General features: G+C 38.5%; 3 protein-coding genes across 6 annotated transcripts; 1 reads left to right on the top strand and 2 right to left on the bottom strand.

Moving 5' to 3' along the window:
* On the top strand, nucleotides 1-2,781 carry LOC103428700 (peptide deformylase 1A, chloroplastic/mitochondrial). Its single transcript, XM_029097116.2, has 4 exons — nucleotides 1-642; nucleotides 1,172-1,261; nucleotides 1,370-1,437; nucleotides 2,263-2,781. Exons 1-4 carry the CDS (start codon nucleotides 241-243, stop codon nucleotides 2,501-2,503), a joined length of 801 nt encoding a protein of 266 aa, XP_028952949.1. The 5' UTR covers nucleotides 1-240; the 3' UTR covers nucleotides 2,504-2,781.
* On the bottom strand, nucleotides 2,746-6,318 carry LOC103428701 (probable polygalacturonase At1g80170). The gene is made up of 9 exons (XM_008366827.4): nucleotides 5,919-6,318; nucleotides 5,287-5,418; nucleotides 4,947-5,117; nucleotides 4,833-4,853; nucleotides 4,513-4,720; nucleotides 4,133-4,214; nucleotides 3,943-4,051; nucleotides 3,702-3,818; nucleotides 2,746-3,308 (listed from the first exon to the last, which is right to left on the bottom strand). Exons 1-9 carry the CDS (start codon nucleotides 6,144-6,146, stop codon nucleotides 2,988-2,990), a joined length of 1,389 nt encoding a protein of 462 aa, XP_008365049.1. The 5' UTR covers nucleotides 6,147-6,318; the 3' UTR covers nucleotides 2,746-2,987.
* Nucleotides 6,319-8,148: 1,830 nt separating this feature from the next.
* On the bottom strand, nucleotides 8,149-16,735 carry LOC103428698 (ubiquitin carboxyl-terminal hydrolase 5). Of its 4 annotated transcripts, none has more exons than XM_070816601.1 (14): nucleotides 16,369-16,669; nucleotides 15,885-16,139; nucleotides 15,199-15,343; nucleotides 15,019-15,078; nucleotides 14,804-14,899; nucleotides 13,526-13,559; nucleotides 13,152-13,426; nucleotides 12,391-12,531; nucleotides 12,141-12,311; nucleotides 10,300-10,557; nucleotides 10,064-10,212; nucleotides 9,064-9,633; nucleotides 8,588-8,861; nucleotides 8,149-8,484 (listed from the first exon to the last, which is right to left on the bottom strand). In XM_070816601.1, exons 1-14 carry the CDS (start codon nucleotides 16,503-16,505, stop codon nucleotides 8,341-8,343), a joined length of 2,709 nt encoding a protein of 902 aa, XP_070672702.1. In that variant the 5' UTR covers nucleotides 16,506-16,669; the 3' UTR covers nucleotides 8,149-8,340. The 4 variants fall into 4 exon arrangements, with proteins under 4 accessions (XP_070672702.1, XP_070672703.1, XP_008365044.3 ...); XM_070816602.1 differs by having other exon boundaries at nucleotides 13,526-13,556; XM_008366822.4 differs by having other exon boundaries at nucleotides 13,152-13,556; nucleotides 16,369-16,735.

Raw genomic sequence — 16,735 nt, 5'->3', positions numbered from 1 at the left:
ATTTTTTTTTTATAAATTCAAACAAAAAAAAATTGATGCATATCAATTTATAAACCAAATTGTAAGTTTGTTTCCCTTGTGCAATTGCAACCATAGTGTAAAAGAAAGCTTGGCTTGACGTTGTTATTAAGGTGCCTGAACGACGACATTATTGTTGCTGTCGTTTGATTGAAGCAGCGGACGACATCATCACCTGCAAAGCATTCTTAAACCCTCTACTTGAAAATCCGAACCACGGCTATGGAAACCATCCACCGATTCTCGCTTCGTCTCGGCCCGATTTGTCTAGCTACCGCCCCGATATTTCTGAACTCCCGAATCATCTCTTTGAATCCCGGACTTCCAAACCCGGATCCAGTCTCCAACACCCATTTCACGATCCGGAAAAAGTTCAGCTCAACCTCTTCTCCCGTCGCCAAAGCCGGTTGGCTTCTGGGTCTCGGAGGAGAGAAGAAGAAGAGCATCAGCATGCCCGATATAGTGAAAGCAGGTGACCCGGTTTTGCACGAACCGGCCCGAGATGTTGAGCCCGGGGATATTGGGTCGGAGAGGATCCAGAAGATAATTGAGGATATGGTGAGGGTGATGCGGAAGGCTCCCGGGGTCGGTCTTGCTGCTCCTCAGATTGGAATTCCCTTGAGGGTCAGTTTTGGTGTTTTATCTTAAAGGCTCTATTTTTTTTTTTTTTTTTTTTTTTTTTTTTTTTTTTTTTTTTTGTTCTTCTGTTTCATTAATTTCTGTTTGGCTGCTGAGAAAATGTGGAAAGAAATGTAAAATGTAGCTTTCTTTTTCACCCTGCGTTGGTTCTTGCGAGTAAAATTTTTAGACAAGCGATAGTCTGCACTAAATTCGTTCTAAACTACGGGGAGGGGGATTCGAACTTGAGGACAGGGACGGGGATTCGAACTTGGCTAAGCCCATGTCTGCAGATAGATAGACCTTTTAATGGTAAATAATCAAAGCTTAGTTCAATTTAAGCTACATTGCTGATTTTAGTGATGTTCCTTTTTTTATTACGGTTACAAAAATTGATACTTTCTTTTTATTTTGGTGGAATGTATAGCTTAACTAACCAGTTTTAAATTTTCGTTGAAGATTAAACTTTCGTTATTCATGAAAACCTAGCATTCCGTAAAACGAAGGTAACAACTCTGTCTTGTCATCCGTGCAGATAATAGTTTTGGAAGATACAAAGGAATATATCAGTTATGCACCTAAGGAAGCCACTGCAGCTCAAGATAGACGACCTTTTGATCTTTTGGTATGTTAAGTATCTGTGAGAGAGGTGAACATCCGAATGACGTATTGAATCTTAAGATTGAAAATGTTACACTTGACTATTCCAATTTATTTGTTATTTTTGAGGCAGGTGATTCTTAATCCGAAGCTTAAAAAGAAGAGCAACAAGACTGCAGTATTCTTTGAAGGGTGCTTAAGGTAACGGATACAATGTTTTTCTATTTTAGCTAGAAATGAGAGAAATCTATGGTTGAGGTCGGAAGAAATAGTAAATGAACCATCCCCATCAGAGACGACACAGAATTTTCCTTAATGCCCTGTTCTTCTCGTAAATGGATAGTTGAGAACAATAGCTTTGTTGGGGGTTTGGATGTTACAGAGGCGTGGCAGTGATTCAAGTTACATAAGTTTCTTTATCATTCTCAACATTTGTATCTACAGTGTTCTTGTTAGGAATTTTCAACACCTATTCTCTGCAAAACTATACAGAATTGGTTCCATATGGTTACTGAATGCTCCCTTGTTTTGCGAGATATGATCATATGATATGAATAAAGTTTATGTTCTATACCATCACCTTGGATGCCACTGAACTACCACACGGTGAATTTTGAACCTGTCTCAATGCTAAACCGGGACTTAGTCATAGGGCATGTGAAACTATAGTTGACAACCTCGGGTGTTTGTAGTATTCGAGTCCCTCAATTAGAGAATTCCATCTCAGTTAACAAATTGATAGGAAACATGACGCTACTGCATTATAAGTGTTCCTCATTTGTAAATAGTTTTCATCTCTAAGGTTGAAATTTTTATAGTCAATCTTAATTGAGACTGTGAAAGCGAACATAGGATTTCATCATGGACCCTTGTTTATTTTGCTTGTGTTGGGTGCTCGACTTACTCGAGTTCACACCTTTCTAATATTGTGTTTTTAGAATTTTTTTTTAACTCAAGTTACTATGTCCATGGAAACTAGAATCGCCTACTGTCGATAATATGTAATTTTACTGTGATATTTTGCAGTGTCGATGGATTCAGAGCAGTGGTGGAGCGAAACCTTGATGTTGAGGTTTCAGGTTTTGATCGAAATGGCCAGCCCATCAAAGTAAATGCTTCAGGTTGGCAGGCTCGTATTTTGCAGCATGAATGTGATCATTTGGAGGGAACTCTTTATGTTGATAAGATGGTCCCAAGAACATTTAGAACTGTTGAAAACTTGGACTTGCCCCTTGCTGAGGGGTGCCCCAAGCTCGGAAATCGCTAGCTTATGGCTGTGAAAATGCAGAAGATAAAGGGACACATAATTTGTGATGATGTGAGATTTTATGCACTTGATTCTGGTATTCCTGGTGCGACGGGCGGTTCATTATTTCTACCGATGTGTACGGTTATCTTAGAATGTATTGGAAAAGGCTTATTCGTTTGAAATTTTGGCTTATGTTGTAACGAAGTCTCCCTGTAAAAGTTCGTTTTGTTTTTTTTTTTTTTTTTTTTTTTTGGACAATATGCATAAATACATTCCATAAGTAATGTTTCATCGAATCGATGCCAAAACTATACTGTGTATACATTATGTACAAATACTCCAACGAATCGATGTCATCACTACCGTTATCTCTTTCGTGCAAACCCAAGTTTTACAGTGGACTGTATACAAAGGGAAAAAGCTTCAGGGATCCATGCTCCAAGAACAAAATGGAATCCAAAAATGTCAACTCTATACGCTGTAGCTAGATCTATACCACAATCTACTGGGTTGCCGTTCGTCCATATTCCGAACTGCCCAACCTCTGTGAATGAATGGTAGAGTATGACGGGACTTTCTGCGTAATGAAGCTTTCGCTACACGAGAAGCAAGCCGGCGGGTCTACCAAACCCAAACTTGAACCTTGAGCTTCCCAACAAAGAGATGTTGTAATCTCCCCAACGCATGGTAGAAGCTGAATATCTTCCATGTATAACCCTTCACATGGAGAATCGTCACTGCAAACAAATTTTATTGCTTCCTCCGTAGCAGAAGTCCCTTTAATGTGCACGAAGGATATGTTCTCCACTTTTACTGCCGAAGTCTGCATTCTCATACGACATTGATGTAAATATGTTTTAGTTTAAGCAGCTCTAAAAACTAAAGATTACAATGTCAGTAATTCTAAGGAACTTCGTTTCGCTGGAGAACTAATAAGTCTCTCCGTGCTAACAAGTACTCGTCGAGATGTCAAATAAATTGTGCCTTGCACTTATTAACAGAGTTATGAACTAAACTTTAGGAGGCTACCGATACATGGGAAGAATGACATAATCTATTTGCAAGAATTAAGTGTTTTTAGTAGTCTCAGTAACTCATGACCACAGAGAAAGAGGAAGTATTCTTGAACCAGTTACCCACAATAGCTCGGCTTATACCTTATGAAGGACTTGGAATTAATGGGAGTAGCGCTATAACTTTTGTAAGAACTCTATACCTGATTTAGACATGGCAGCCGGGAGTCACAATAATACTGATCGATTATTATCGGATTTGATACATTTTCCATCATCACATTCCGGAATGCAATGTTGGAGGCAAAACCACTACCGCCCTGATGAAGATACACGAAAAACCAATTTCAATTAAATGCATAATGGTTCAGAACAAAAGCAAAAGATGAAGAATAAAAAGAACTCCTTGGTGTGTGCCTGTGAACAGAGTTCAGAGAAGATTACCTGCCATGTTTTGATTCTCACCCCATTATCTGTGTTGGACAAGAATGCTGTATCAACCACTACATTGCGCACTTGGGACCAAGAGTTTGATTTTCCCAAGCTTCCAATGCTTGATGAAGTATTTCAAAATTAGTAACATGTCCAGATGATTATGAGGTTTACCCGAAATGGAAGTATAGTCCAGTTTTACCTTATGCCATGACCGGGGCCACAAGCAATATTTATGATCCGGATTCGTGAAGAATTGCTGACTATAGAAATACAGTCGTCTCCTGGATTGAGTATATAAGAATCTGATATTAGAAAGAGACCGAGTTTTTTTTTCACCGCATACTTTGGATTGGACAATGATAAAAAGAAACCTTGATTGCTTAAATCAGAAACTAAATATTAGATCTAAAACTATGCTGAATACAAATTTCCAATTGGCACGTAAATTTTGCTAATCGCTAGAGGTAACAACCAACAACCTTTTCTGTAACAACTCAAACGTGAAAAAGAGAATATATTTCCAGGATCACAAGCACTGAATAAGTTTAAAATTGGAAATAGTTCTCTTGGATAACTGACCTGTTCGTATTATGGTATCCTTGACCTTGACACCCTTCGATGCACTAATGTGGATGCCATCAGTATTAGGACTAACAGCAGGCGCTATCACTTTGAGATTTGATGCCACTACCCGCATGCAGCTTGTGAATGCCATGTGCATTTGTTGACTATTGACAATCAAAAGATTCTTGACCTTCAAATTCTTGCACTTATGAAACGTAACTGCCTGGAATGTATTGAATATCCCATATTAAGGTTATGATTGAAACCATCGGAGGCATGAAATGGTAAAAGGAAAAAAACCAACTGCATTCCTCGTTAACTAAAAAAGCACTAACCGTTGGAGCATGTCGACATGGCTGCCATAAACAAATTAAAGCCACTTTTAGACAGATGTAGGTAGAATAATCTTTACATGAAACATAAAGCTTACAGGTTCAAGAGGGCTATACATTTGATGAGTTGGTCTTGCAAGACCGAGCCCACCATTCCTGCCCCATTCCATTGATTGTCCCTCCCCCTTCTATGGTAAGGTGGTTCACCCCATGGAAATAGAGCCACTTACGTCGATTCAAACCAATCCAAGCATCAGGATCTTCAGGAGCAATGACGGTACCAGAGATCTATTAAGGCATGCGATTTGTTAAAGGGAATGCAAGTAAATTCTGAATAACAAATATCAAATGAACCATAGATTTTGGACCAAAAAATACTGAACCATAGATGCATTCTCATCGAAATACTGCTAGTTAGAAAAAAAGAATTATAGCAAGCAATAGAATTGATTCATACCATTAGAGTCACCCTTGATCGACAAGGCCCAGCGATATCAACAGGATGGACTAGGTAAGTGCTTCCAGCAGGAATTAGGATTCTTGTCCGTGCAGGGATAGAACAAGCTATCTCCCAAGCATTTTTGAAAGCCTGAAGAGATGAAAAAAACTATATCACTCATCGATACGGGCTTCATTAACGGTTTTGTGGTAAATAATAATGCATAAGAAAGCGCCTGCTTATCGCCTCATTCCCAGAGAATGCATCTCCATAGCTATCCCATCAACCATACATCTCAGTCCATCTCTCCCACTTAAAATATATTTATAAAGAAAAACAACTCTCATTGATAAACGTCGTAAAAGTTGAATAAAATTTCTGGAATTAATATTAAATTTCTGAAACAATGCGTGGTTCTGCAAAATGGGCACAATTCATTTCAAGCGATATCACTATTCTAAGCTAGATTAAGATTATGAGAGGGGAAAGGGTTTGAACTCAGAAACGCAGTGTGCTTAAAGAGTAAAACCCTATTCACTGTAGCACCCATTGAACAATGTCATCATTTGTAAATTGAGTTTTAAAACCCCAAAAAAAAGAAAACAAAAATAAATCAGCAGAAATATTACAGATTGTGGGAATTTTGTTACCTGAGAGTCATCAGTGACGCCATCTCCCTTTGCGCCAAACTCACCAACAGAGAGGACCCTCTTGGATCCGGGTCGGATTCTTGTCCACCCGGGTTGTGGGAGGAGCTGCAAGACAGAGTCGAAGGTTTCTCCATACGCAGTATTTGAGCTGGCTAACAGAAACAACGTATGAATAACACCATAAATTATGGGTTTGGAAGCAGTTGGGGAAGATCGAAGGCTACTCATTGTGTCAGACCATGCCAGACAGATCTCAAGGGTTCAGCTTCGAGACGAGGTGCTTAACGACAGTGATCTTTGGACAATCTGTACCTCGGAAAACTGAAAATGTCGGTAGGTTTATTGGATTATACGAAAGTCGCAGGTTTCTAAACTCGGTTTCTTTTTATAAATTGTAGTTATTGGTTGAAGTCATTCTTTAAATTATTAAAAATAGAATTTAATCATTAACCGTCGCATTATGTAATTTATAAAATAAGGTCTTAAAAAATGGTTTTTCTATTTTTTAAAACGTGATTGTCCAAATAATTTATGGAGAGAGTTGTGTGTTTTATTTTTGTAATACTTTTGGTTTGAAGTACTAGAAATGTAGATTAATACTAAATTTTACACATTTTTTTTCACACAAAAGTTACTCTGAAAAATCAGGACCAAAACTATGACTTTTGAAGGTGTTGAGGTATCATTTGTAATAAAAATGGTAAACTATATTTTACACATTTTTTGTTTGAGGTGATTTTTAAATTACGCTAAAAAATTGTAATTTTCTCATTTTTCATTCTAAGAGTATTGAAATGTTATCAATTTATACTTTTGACCTAATTGACTATTTGATCATTTGTTAAATTTATGACACCATAGACATGTGACCCATATATGAGTTGACGTGTAAGATACATTTGCGTCGCATTAGCTAAAAAAAGAAGAAAAAAACTCATGATTTTAGTGGAGGATTAGACATTCAAATAGAAGAATGTACTAGGGTCCAAAGTGAGAAAATTAGAACATCATGACCCATTTTGAAAATCGCATCAAACCTAGAGAGTACAATGTTGGTTTTTTTTTTTTTTTGGGGGGGGGGGGTCAAAGGATAAAATTCATTAACAACAAGAGAAGTATAACAAAAGCTCAAAACTTAATAAACACAACAAAAGAGAAAGAGCCACAACACACAGAAGATAAAGGCACAAGACCAACCTTGGAGCCCAGCACAAACAACCAAACCACACAAAAAACCCTAGACAACTAGGCTTCCTAAAGCTGCAAACGACAACTCTACCGCCAGAGAACCACATCATGATTGTCACAACCGACCACCCTACACGATCAACTGAGATTAGACCATCAAGAAATCCAGAATTGGTGAGGACAGAGGTCACATCATCATCCATAGACCAGCACCAAAACAGCCGCCACGAGAACAAGAAGCACGCAACCCACAAACAACATCACCGACAAGGGCAAGCAATGGGAGTGACCAACAAGGGCCAACAAGGGTGATGGTATGGACACCTGAGCTAAAGCTCTACACATGCTCCCAAAGATCTGCAAAAAAACGCGGTAAGAAGAGGTGGTACCCAATCGGACATGAGGAGAGAGATGATGGAGCCAACTGAGGAAGATAATGGAGGGGCAAGGGTCAAAGAGGATGGAGGAAATGGGAGATTACGGAATAGGGCCCAGCATGGTGAAATCAAAGGCAAAGGAAATACACGGGGTCCGTAGCCGAAGCTAGGGCCCGCGCCGAAGAAAAACGGAGAGAAGGAAAATTAGTGATACGGCAGTGAGAAAGTCTCTGAGAGAGGAGAGAAAAGTTCTCACAGGGAGAGCAGTGAGAGTACAGTGTTGTTAGCCCCAAAAAGACATAGATTTTAAGATGTTGTGGTGGTGGTGGGGATGGCGATTGTGACGAGGTGGTGCTGGTAGCAACAATGGTTGCATGCGGTGGCGATGGTGGTGGGGTATGAATGGTAGCAATAGGAGGTAGAGATGATGAAGGTAGTGATGGATGGTAGCTAGGAGTGGTGCCGCCAGAGGGTGTTGCTAGGTGGTAGGGGTGATGTTAGCGTAGAAAGTGACCGTGGAGGTGGCTACGGTGGCAAGGGTGATGGCAGCAGTGACGTTGGCATTGGTGGCAGTGACAGCGATGGTGGCTGGACCGTGGACGTGATGGCGCAGGTAGTGGTAAAGCAATGGCGATTAGGGAGCAAATTGTGATGAACACAAATGATAGTGGTGCCTTACATGATTTTGTTATTTTGAAGAAAAAAACACACAAGCATCCATTTGATGTTTTTAAATAACCTACCAAATACATTTCACTAGTGTTTTCATCTGTAATTTAGTCCGCGAAATGAACATAGCCCTTGAGAGTTAGTCTTACTATTTTTTGTGAGTAAACACTAGACGTCGCTGCAAAGGACTAGGCCACATCGCTAACAGCTGCATCTTCAGTTGGCACACGCCGATAAAAGAGTACATACGCGGCGCCTGACTTCACCTCGTCTTCATTTATCGGTGATACGCAACTGTCATCAAAACTGTACCACCTATTCTCGTCTAGAAGCTGCGTAAAACAAACACCAGTCAATAAAATATATTTCTTATTACCGGTGAGATATGCAGCTGATTAATGTTTCGACCAAATATAATTCAATCGTCCCAGATACCTTGATATGTGCAGTGTAGTGGCCGCTACCCATTCCGCCAATGTGATTGGTCAAGGCATAGAGCTCATAAAGTTGACGTCGCGAGTTGTTTTTGTTAGCAACGTAACGTGTTAGATCAAAACCATGGATTGGGAAATCCACAAAGGTTTCCAGTTTATGCTTCATCGACCTGCTGTATGAGAACCTCTTTAGATGGATGACTAACACTTCTGGAAGCCTCCATAGATCAAGCTTCTTACTTGCTTGCCTTCGCTCATTGCACTTCGGGCAGTACCTACACCATACCATAATTATTCTATTAATTTAAGACATGCTTGTTTGAATACAGCTTCGTTCAACAGAATACTTAGTTATCCAAAATTCCGCTTATTAAGCAGGATACAGCTCCTACAGCACCTCTTGATGTTCAAGAGGCAAACTACATATGATTAAAATACATCAGTTTAGGGCTTTAGACGAGCGGGAGAGAGACTAACCACATATCTTCAGGCACCAGTGGTTCTTCACGTAGAAAAGCTTCGAGGCAGGTGTATAAGGAGAGAGGTTCAGTTCGGGCTTTCTTTGTTACAGGTCCATATTTATAAACTTCTGGCAAGGTTTCCAGATAATGAGTATCATACTTTTCCGAAAGCTTCTGTGACCAATCAACATATATTAGTATTGATGTTGAAGATGAGGCCAGTTTGATGGCTTTATCTTTCCTCGCTGATAGATCAATGCATGAATTATTTTCAGCCACCAACTTTAGAGGCAATTCTTGGGCTTTCACCACTTCAGAACTAGTGATGTCCTTGCTAGCTGAATTTGATACAATGGAATCAGTACATGTTTCGCGTAAACCCAATTCAAGAGAGGCGTCTGATCCAGCTGTTGTTGAGCTTACACCGGATATATCCATACTTTTAGCTTTAAGCATTGGAGAAAGCATTTTATGAACAATCGTCTGTATATTGCCTCCTTTAATTTCATCAACACAAGAGATTGGCGAGACGAGAGGTATTCCATAGGGTCTCCATCCTGATGCAACCTGGGAATCACTAATTCCTCTACGAGACAATTAAAAGTTAGTAGGAGAAGCCAGAAAATGATCTACATACCAGATAACCCCAGAACAAGAAGTCCAGTTGTTTAAGTTCAAGAGAAATACAGATCAACACCACATAGATTTTGTTTTTTATGGTTCGAAATGAGAAGTCAAATCAGCACCACATTTTTTTTCTTTTTCGAATTGTTCTCATTAGGAAAATGAGAAAAATTAATTCTGGACAAATTATATTTTTGCAGTCTTAACTAAACAACCAGCTTCTTTTCAAAATGCTTATAAAAGTGGTTAAATTGGCCGGGAGTAGTCAAGCAAGGAAAATAACTTTTTGTGAACGTGGGTACAGGAATCAAAGTGGGTGAGTGGGGGAGAGTGAGCTTTCTACATGATTCTAAACACTGCAGAATATAAGGTGAAGGTCAAAGTATACGTACTGTTCTCGACGGCGATGTATCAACTGAAGATACTTTGTTTTGTTTGGCAATTTTGGAACCTTATAAGCAGCAAGATGGTCATCATCTTTGATGGTAGACAATGATATTAATGGGTCTTCTAAAAATCTCTGAATCATATGGTTTCGTATCTGTGAACCACAAATTGAAAAAGTTAACCAACCATACAGATTCATAAAGCACAGAAGCATCAGTTCCAAATGTAAAATGCTGCTAACCTCCACAAGCAAAAGCTTTTCACTGTGCTTCACAGAACTAGCATTGCTAAGCACCTGGATCAAGTCCCTGCAACGTCCCTGTTTTGGGACTGTGACAGTGCAAGCAGACGGCAATGCACTTCCATCGCAAGAAAAAACTGTCACTGTCATTGTTCTAGTGGTGGTGGACTGGAGTGGCAACGAAAGGTACATAAAGGGATCAAACGTAACAGAGACTTTATTGCAAACGGGACAAACCAAAGTTGACTTATATTGGCCCTGTTAATAGGAAAAATTAAAACCATGAGAAAAAAACTATTGGTTATTACAAACTACCAGGAAAAAATTTTCGATAAGTATCAAGATTTAGTGCAAATATCTCTTGCATTAACACCAAACCATGATTCACCGGCCTTCATAGCATCGAGCATAAAATAAAAAATTATTTGATACATGAGATACGACACCAGGAAGCTTATATTTGATAAGTCTATAAGGTAATCAAAAGAATAATACGAAGACAAGTCACAAACCATTATTTGTATAATCCATAGACAAATTGAAGAAACTTGTTAAAAAAAGCACCCATAGAATTAGCGCACTAGGAGAAGAAATCAACAAGGAATAAGACCTAGACATACAACCAACGTATTTAAACTCAGGTACTATCAAGTCAAATGAATGGAAATTTGTCTTAGACTTACGGTTTAAAAATGAAAAGACTGACGAGTCTCAGAAGGTTTTTTTCATGGGAAAAAAAACTGAAGGCAAAAAACTGACAAAGTCTCAGAAGATTGCAAGCAGAAAGCATAGGATTGTACATCATTAGTGGAAGTGCAAACTTAGTGATACATGTCACTGCTTGGGAGCAAAATCAAATAAAATTGTTACGTCAGCAGATAATGAAAAACTTATTGACAGGGAATTTTGGTTCACCACTGGAGTGGTAAAATCAGAACACACAAATAAGATGGCAGTTGAGTAGTTCACCCATAATTGGGCTACATCCACTATACTTTGTAGTGTGTATTTCACTATGTAGGAGAAAAGTGACAATTAAGGGTACATTCCTCAGCTTGAAAGAACATTCCTATGCTTACGACAATGATGGCAATGAGGAGTGGAAGGAAGAACAAAATGGTAAGTTCCTCAGCTTGAAAGAACATTTTAAGCTAAATTACACGGTTGACCAATAAGCTTTGACCCACACGTTAAGAAAATGCACATAATTTTAACACATCAGTTACACTACTATTCAATTGACAATGGTAGTAAGGTATGCATAACTTACCCACATTGTGCGAAGGGCATGAACCACTTAACAAAACCACACAATTTAATCTTAAATTTTACAAGTATAGAAGATAATATTTTTTTTTATAATAAGAATACTGTACAATATAGGAACAACTATTGCTAGCAAAATTACAAGTAGAAAACAGGATAGACATCCAGCACCAAGTCCCAACATGTATAAGAAACAACAATTTGAACTGCCTTTGAGGTTACAACAGATTAATATTGCAGGAATCCAGGTATCCACATCTACCATATGAAGAGTTCACCAGTAAAAACATCTCTTTCTTTACAAATATATCACGAATAATATTGACACCATTTTAAGCGCTGCATCTTGAAAACCCTATCTACCATTTATCTAGGTCTTTGATTGAGAAAGCATAATGAAAGAAAAGATAATGAACCGAATCAACTTCAAATTTTAAATGAGAAATAACACTAAACAGATATTAGCAGCAGCAGCAGCAGTAATAGTAGTAACCGTTGCAAGTCTGCATGCAAGTTAAGCACTTCTACAATGAACATTATTAAGTTAGTAATAATATTTCCAACAACATACTCACTTGGCACACATCAACAATTATAGAATCATTACGAGCAGTGTGGTTTGCCCAATACTCATCCGCGACTTCTTCATCAGGCCGGCCATCAGCATCTCTAGACTTTATATAAGGTTTGTGTTTCACGCGATTCAGATCTTCATGAAGACCATCTAGCAAAAATGCCAAAAGCTCCTGAAACAACAATTAGTTTTTCGTTAATGCAAATTGCATGCATACACAATGGTGAAAACTCAAATGTCAAGTACCAAACCTGAGAATCGTGCTGATTATAACCACTAAACTGAGGCGCAAAGCGAGCAAGTTTTGATTTAAAAGGTCGAGGGGACACTGGTGTTCGTCCAGGTGCCCATAGCTTCCGCAGTAACTCACCAAATGCTACAGCTAGCTCACCCTACATTTTGACCAATTTAGCAAAAGAAATTCAGCCAAAAAAACAAAGCAGCAAAATTTTAGTAACACAGACACATCAACACTATCTCGGTATATCCTTCAAACTGCTTGCTTGGACTTCAATCAACAAACCGATTTCAACAAAATATCTTGTTTCTGAAAATCTTTCATCACCTCGATGTCCTAGAGAATTGAGAATAGTAGTTTGTTTCAATTATAAGAAGACATAAAAATGCATCATTTTGTAATGAGAATAAGGTAAACAGCCAAGTTGTGCATAAAAGCAAGCAATACCCTAAAGAAGATTAAAGGTACTCCTTGAAAACATGTGTGACTGAACACAAATCATTCATAGAGAGAAACAGGTATTGGCATTCATAGATGTCCAAGTACTAGCAGCCATAAAGATCTCAGTACTAACATTCGTAGAGGTCTCTTGCAAAAAAAAAAAAAAAAAAAACCAAAATATTTCAGGGTCTCAGGGTCTTCAAGAGCCTGAACACACCCAAAAAAAACTGCAAAACTGAATAAGAAATTTTGGCAGTCTATTATAGCAACAAAAGTATAGATATCAAAAAGCACATAGAGCTCATTTAAGCTCGGATAGTGTTAGAAACTTACAACCATGCCTAGAGGGTTTTGCCAGTTTATCTCTTGATGATAATCTTCCCGAAAATATCTAGCGAACTCCGGTGTATGAACGAGGCACTGTATAGCACTATTCATAAAACAAGTATTCCCAAGGTTTTGCAACCCAGTCAAACCAACAGATGACCCCCTAGTACTAACACCAGTCGTAGGATATGTAGTATCCAGTTCCCTTGCAATCAGGCCTTGACTATGTATGAGCTCTGAGCTGTAGTTCTTTGATGCACCCCTGGTTGCAGATAAACCTCCTGCAATCGACAAGCTTGACTTAGAAGGCTCTACAAGAACAGAGGAAGCTTCCTTCTCTAAAGAGCGAACAGAACTCGGGGATCCGCCCGATGTGTTACCATTGACAGGGTTAAGCACCTCCACCAGAATCTGCTTTAATTGATCACAAAACAAAACAAGTTTGAACTCAGAAAAACAAAACTAAAATTAAATGAAGCCAAAGTAAAGCCTCCAATAAGGAAGTCTCCACAACCATTAAATAAGTAAAACCGTGCTCCTTTTCGACTAAATTATAAAACCCAACTAATAAAGGTCACTCTTCCCTTGACTGTAGACCTACGTCCCATCACAATTGATGGTCATTTCCTTCCCTCACTAGTTACCACACAAAATCCATCACAATTTTCTCCAGTTACTTTGCCACTTTAACAAAAGTTTTTAACAGAGAAAGATAAAATGTGTGCAAAGCACTGCATGCCACCTTAATTTTCAACAGAGAATAAGCACCCTTGTGCATAGATACTGCTACAGCATAACATATTATTCCATATGCTACATAAGACCTATCTCAAATAGAAACCAATCTCTAGGCTGGTGACAGGCCATAAAATTGCAGTCATAGCCCACAACCATAAGAAGCCAAGCTCACAGACACATCTCATCTATGCCTATATAATAGACAGATCTCCACAATTAAAAACCAAACATATGGTGCGTAAACAAAAAATAAAAATAAAAAAGGATTAAAAAAAAAAAAAGAAACACAGAAAGCTGTAAGTGAACACAAATTGCTTTTGTACATAAATGTACAGTTCAGAAAGTTCCTCAAAGAGAATGTGACAAACCAATAAATCATGTTCGGACAATAAGATGGCGGGTCAAAATGGGCCAACAAGCTCAACTGAACCATTTGGAGGTAGATAATTACAAAAATACACTCTGATTAACCAAGTTCACTAAGTAGTGGGAGGTGATTAACCAATATAAAGGAGGCCAGCAACATACAGAGAAAACCTCTCATGAAAGAAGTGTGCAACGCAAATGCTCTTGCAAACCGACGTGTTAGAATAATAATTAAAGAATGGTACTTCCGGTGAATAGCAACACAAAAGCAATATATCTATCCTTGATGTTTTAAAGAAACATTCAATTCAAACCTAAAAGCCCATAAAAACATCAAGGAACACAAGAATCTCTAATGATATCATGTTAAAGAAGTATATGTTTGTGATTCCAAAATTAAGAAACAACTTTTTGGAAATGTATTACGTAGCTGTAGCCTTAACTCAGCAAAACATGAACGTATAAAATTTCCTATGTACCATCATATGAAATTATGAAGTCCTATGCTAAAGAGAATTGTGCATGTCATTCCAATAAAGTGATGGAAGACTCACATCCTGATCCATCTGTATATTGGCATCATCAAGAGTTTTATCCATGTCGTTCATCAGGGCATGTTTCCGGCGTCCATAGTAATCCCAAATGCACACCTTCAATCGAGGAAATTCTTAAGTACCAACAACATACAGGGAGTAAACGAGCTGCTGAACAAAATATTTCAATCAAACAATGAAGCTAGATGCAGAACCAGAGACATAGGAAACTTTACTTGTTCCAAGCTAAGATCAAAGATATCACAAGCTCTTCTGTGAAGCTCTGCAATGGTTTCCTGCCAAAAGAATTTCAATCTTAAGGTAAGAAAAATCAGCATATACTTTGTAAGACCTTACTAAGGTGGTGCAACTACCACTGAAAAAAGTGGTACATCATGATCTGCCTTATATTTTACCTTCTTGCTTATTCGTACAGTAGAGCGGTCACCTTTTGGCATCACAAGTAATTGAAGCCGCAGAGGGTACACTTCTACTGCCATCTCCGGCTGAGAAAGACCTGAACTAATCACTTTCCTTGGCAATGTTGGACCACCACCATACCTACAACCAGAAACACTGCATTACACATGTAGTCTCTTGACATTCTCCTCCAACCACAATAAATTGTGAAAAAACACAGAAATGAAACTTGATATTGGCTCACAGGCAATCATTTAAGTGTAAGGAGAGATACACTCTTCGGTACCCCTTCCAACCCCAAAAATATGCATAGATAATACTGTATGGTCACTGAAATGCAAATCTAAAGGAATTTTCAGGAAGGCTGGTCTTCTCAAAATAAATGTTAAATTTATCCAATCAATTGGTAACATTGCAAAAAAAGAGAAAGTAAAAAATCTCTAGAATACAACTCGACAACAACAACAACAAAGCCTTTTCCCACTAAATGGGATCAAAGCTCTAGAATACAATTAATTCGATAAAATTGGTGGTGTGTTAAGATCATTCTGGGTTTCCCTTTACGATATAAAAACCCAATAAATATGCGTGTACATATATGATTATTTCCATGAAAACGCTTGAGTGCATTTGGATTTCCATAGTGGTAGGGTTAACAAAGAAAGGCATGACATTTCCATACCATTTATGCAATCGGTTCCAAACTTCATGCGGGAGCAAGACATAATCGCGGCCTTCCAGTAACGTATCATGTATCTCCATGCCCGAATTGGTGTCCTCTGATGCTGCATCATATATCAAGTCAGAATTATCAATACCAGCAGGCCTCTTTAAGGCACTGGAACCGGGCGAATCACAATGCTCCGACACCGAGGATGCATCATTCGGGTTATTGGGTTGGTCATGGTTCACATAATCAATCCAACGTTGCCACCATCTAATTGGGAACAAATTCAAAAATGAAAAATAATACAAAACATTAGAACCAATTTTCACTACAACATATGAAATTACAACCCATTTGATAAAAGATTAAGATTTCATTGTTTTAACAGAAACACCGAAAAATGAACAATTCACAGCGACGAACTAATTTCTAATTATTTAAAAATTAATCATCAAATTTCATAAATAAATAAACCCAAAAAAATGCAAAAATTTGCAACCTTTGGGTGAGCAAGTAGAAGACATCGCCCTCTTTGGAATTGGCTTCAGCAGCCAAAGCAATGTCTCGTATCAAAATCCTTTCTTCCTCCGGCGAAAGCTCTGTGCTGCTGCTGCTGCACAGCGACACCGCCTCCATCCCTCGCCGACTTGCAGGGTGCTGCCACCGGAATTGCAATCCTTTGTCCTGAGGCCACGGACGGAGAAGGAGGTGGGGAAATTTTGGGGAAAGAAGTCGGTGAGAGTGAGACTGAGATTGAAACAGCGACTAGTTTTTGTGAAAAAATTAAAATTTGTAACAATAAAATCAAGGGGCGAGTCGGGGAAGGTATTTAAACCCCACTATTCAGGATTTACGAAAGTGTTTTT

Source organism: Malus domestica, chromosome 17 (assembly GCF_042453785.1).
Source record: "Malus domestica chromosome 17, GDT2T_hap1".
Lineage (NCBI taxonomy): Eukaryota > Viridiplantae > Streptophyta > Magnoliopsida > Rosales > Rosaceae > Malus > Malus domestica.
Note: the sequence above shows the minus strand (reverse complement) of the source record. Positions and strands in the feature narration are given on the sequence as shown.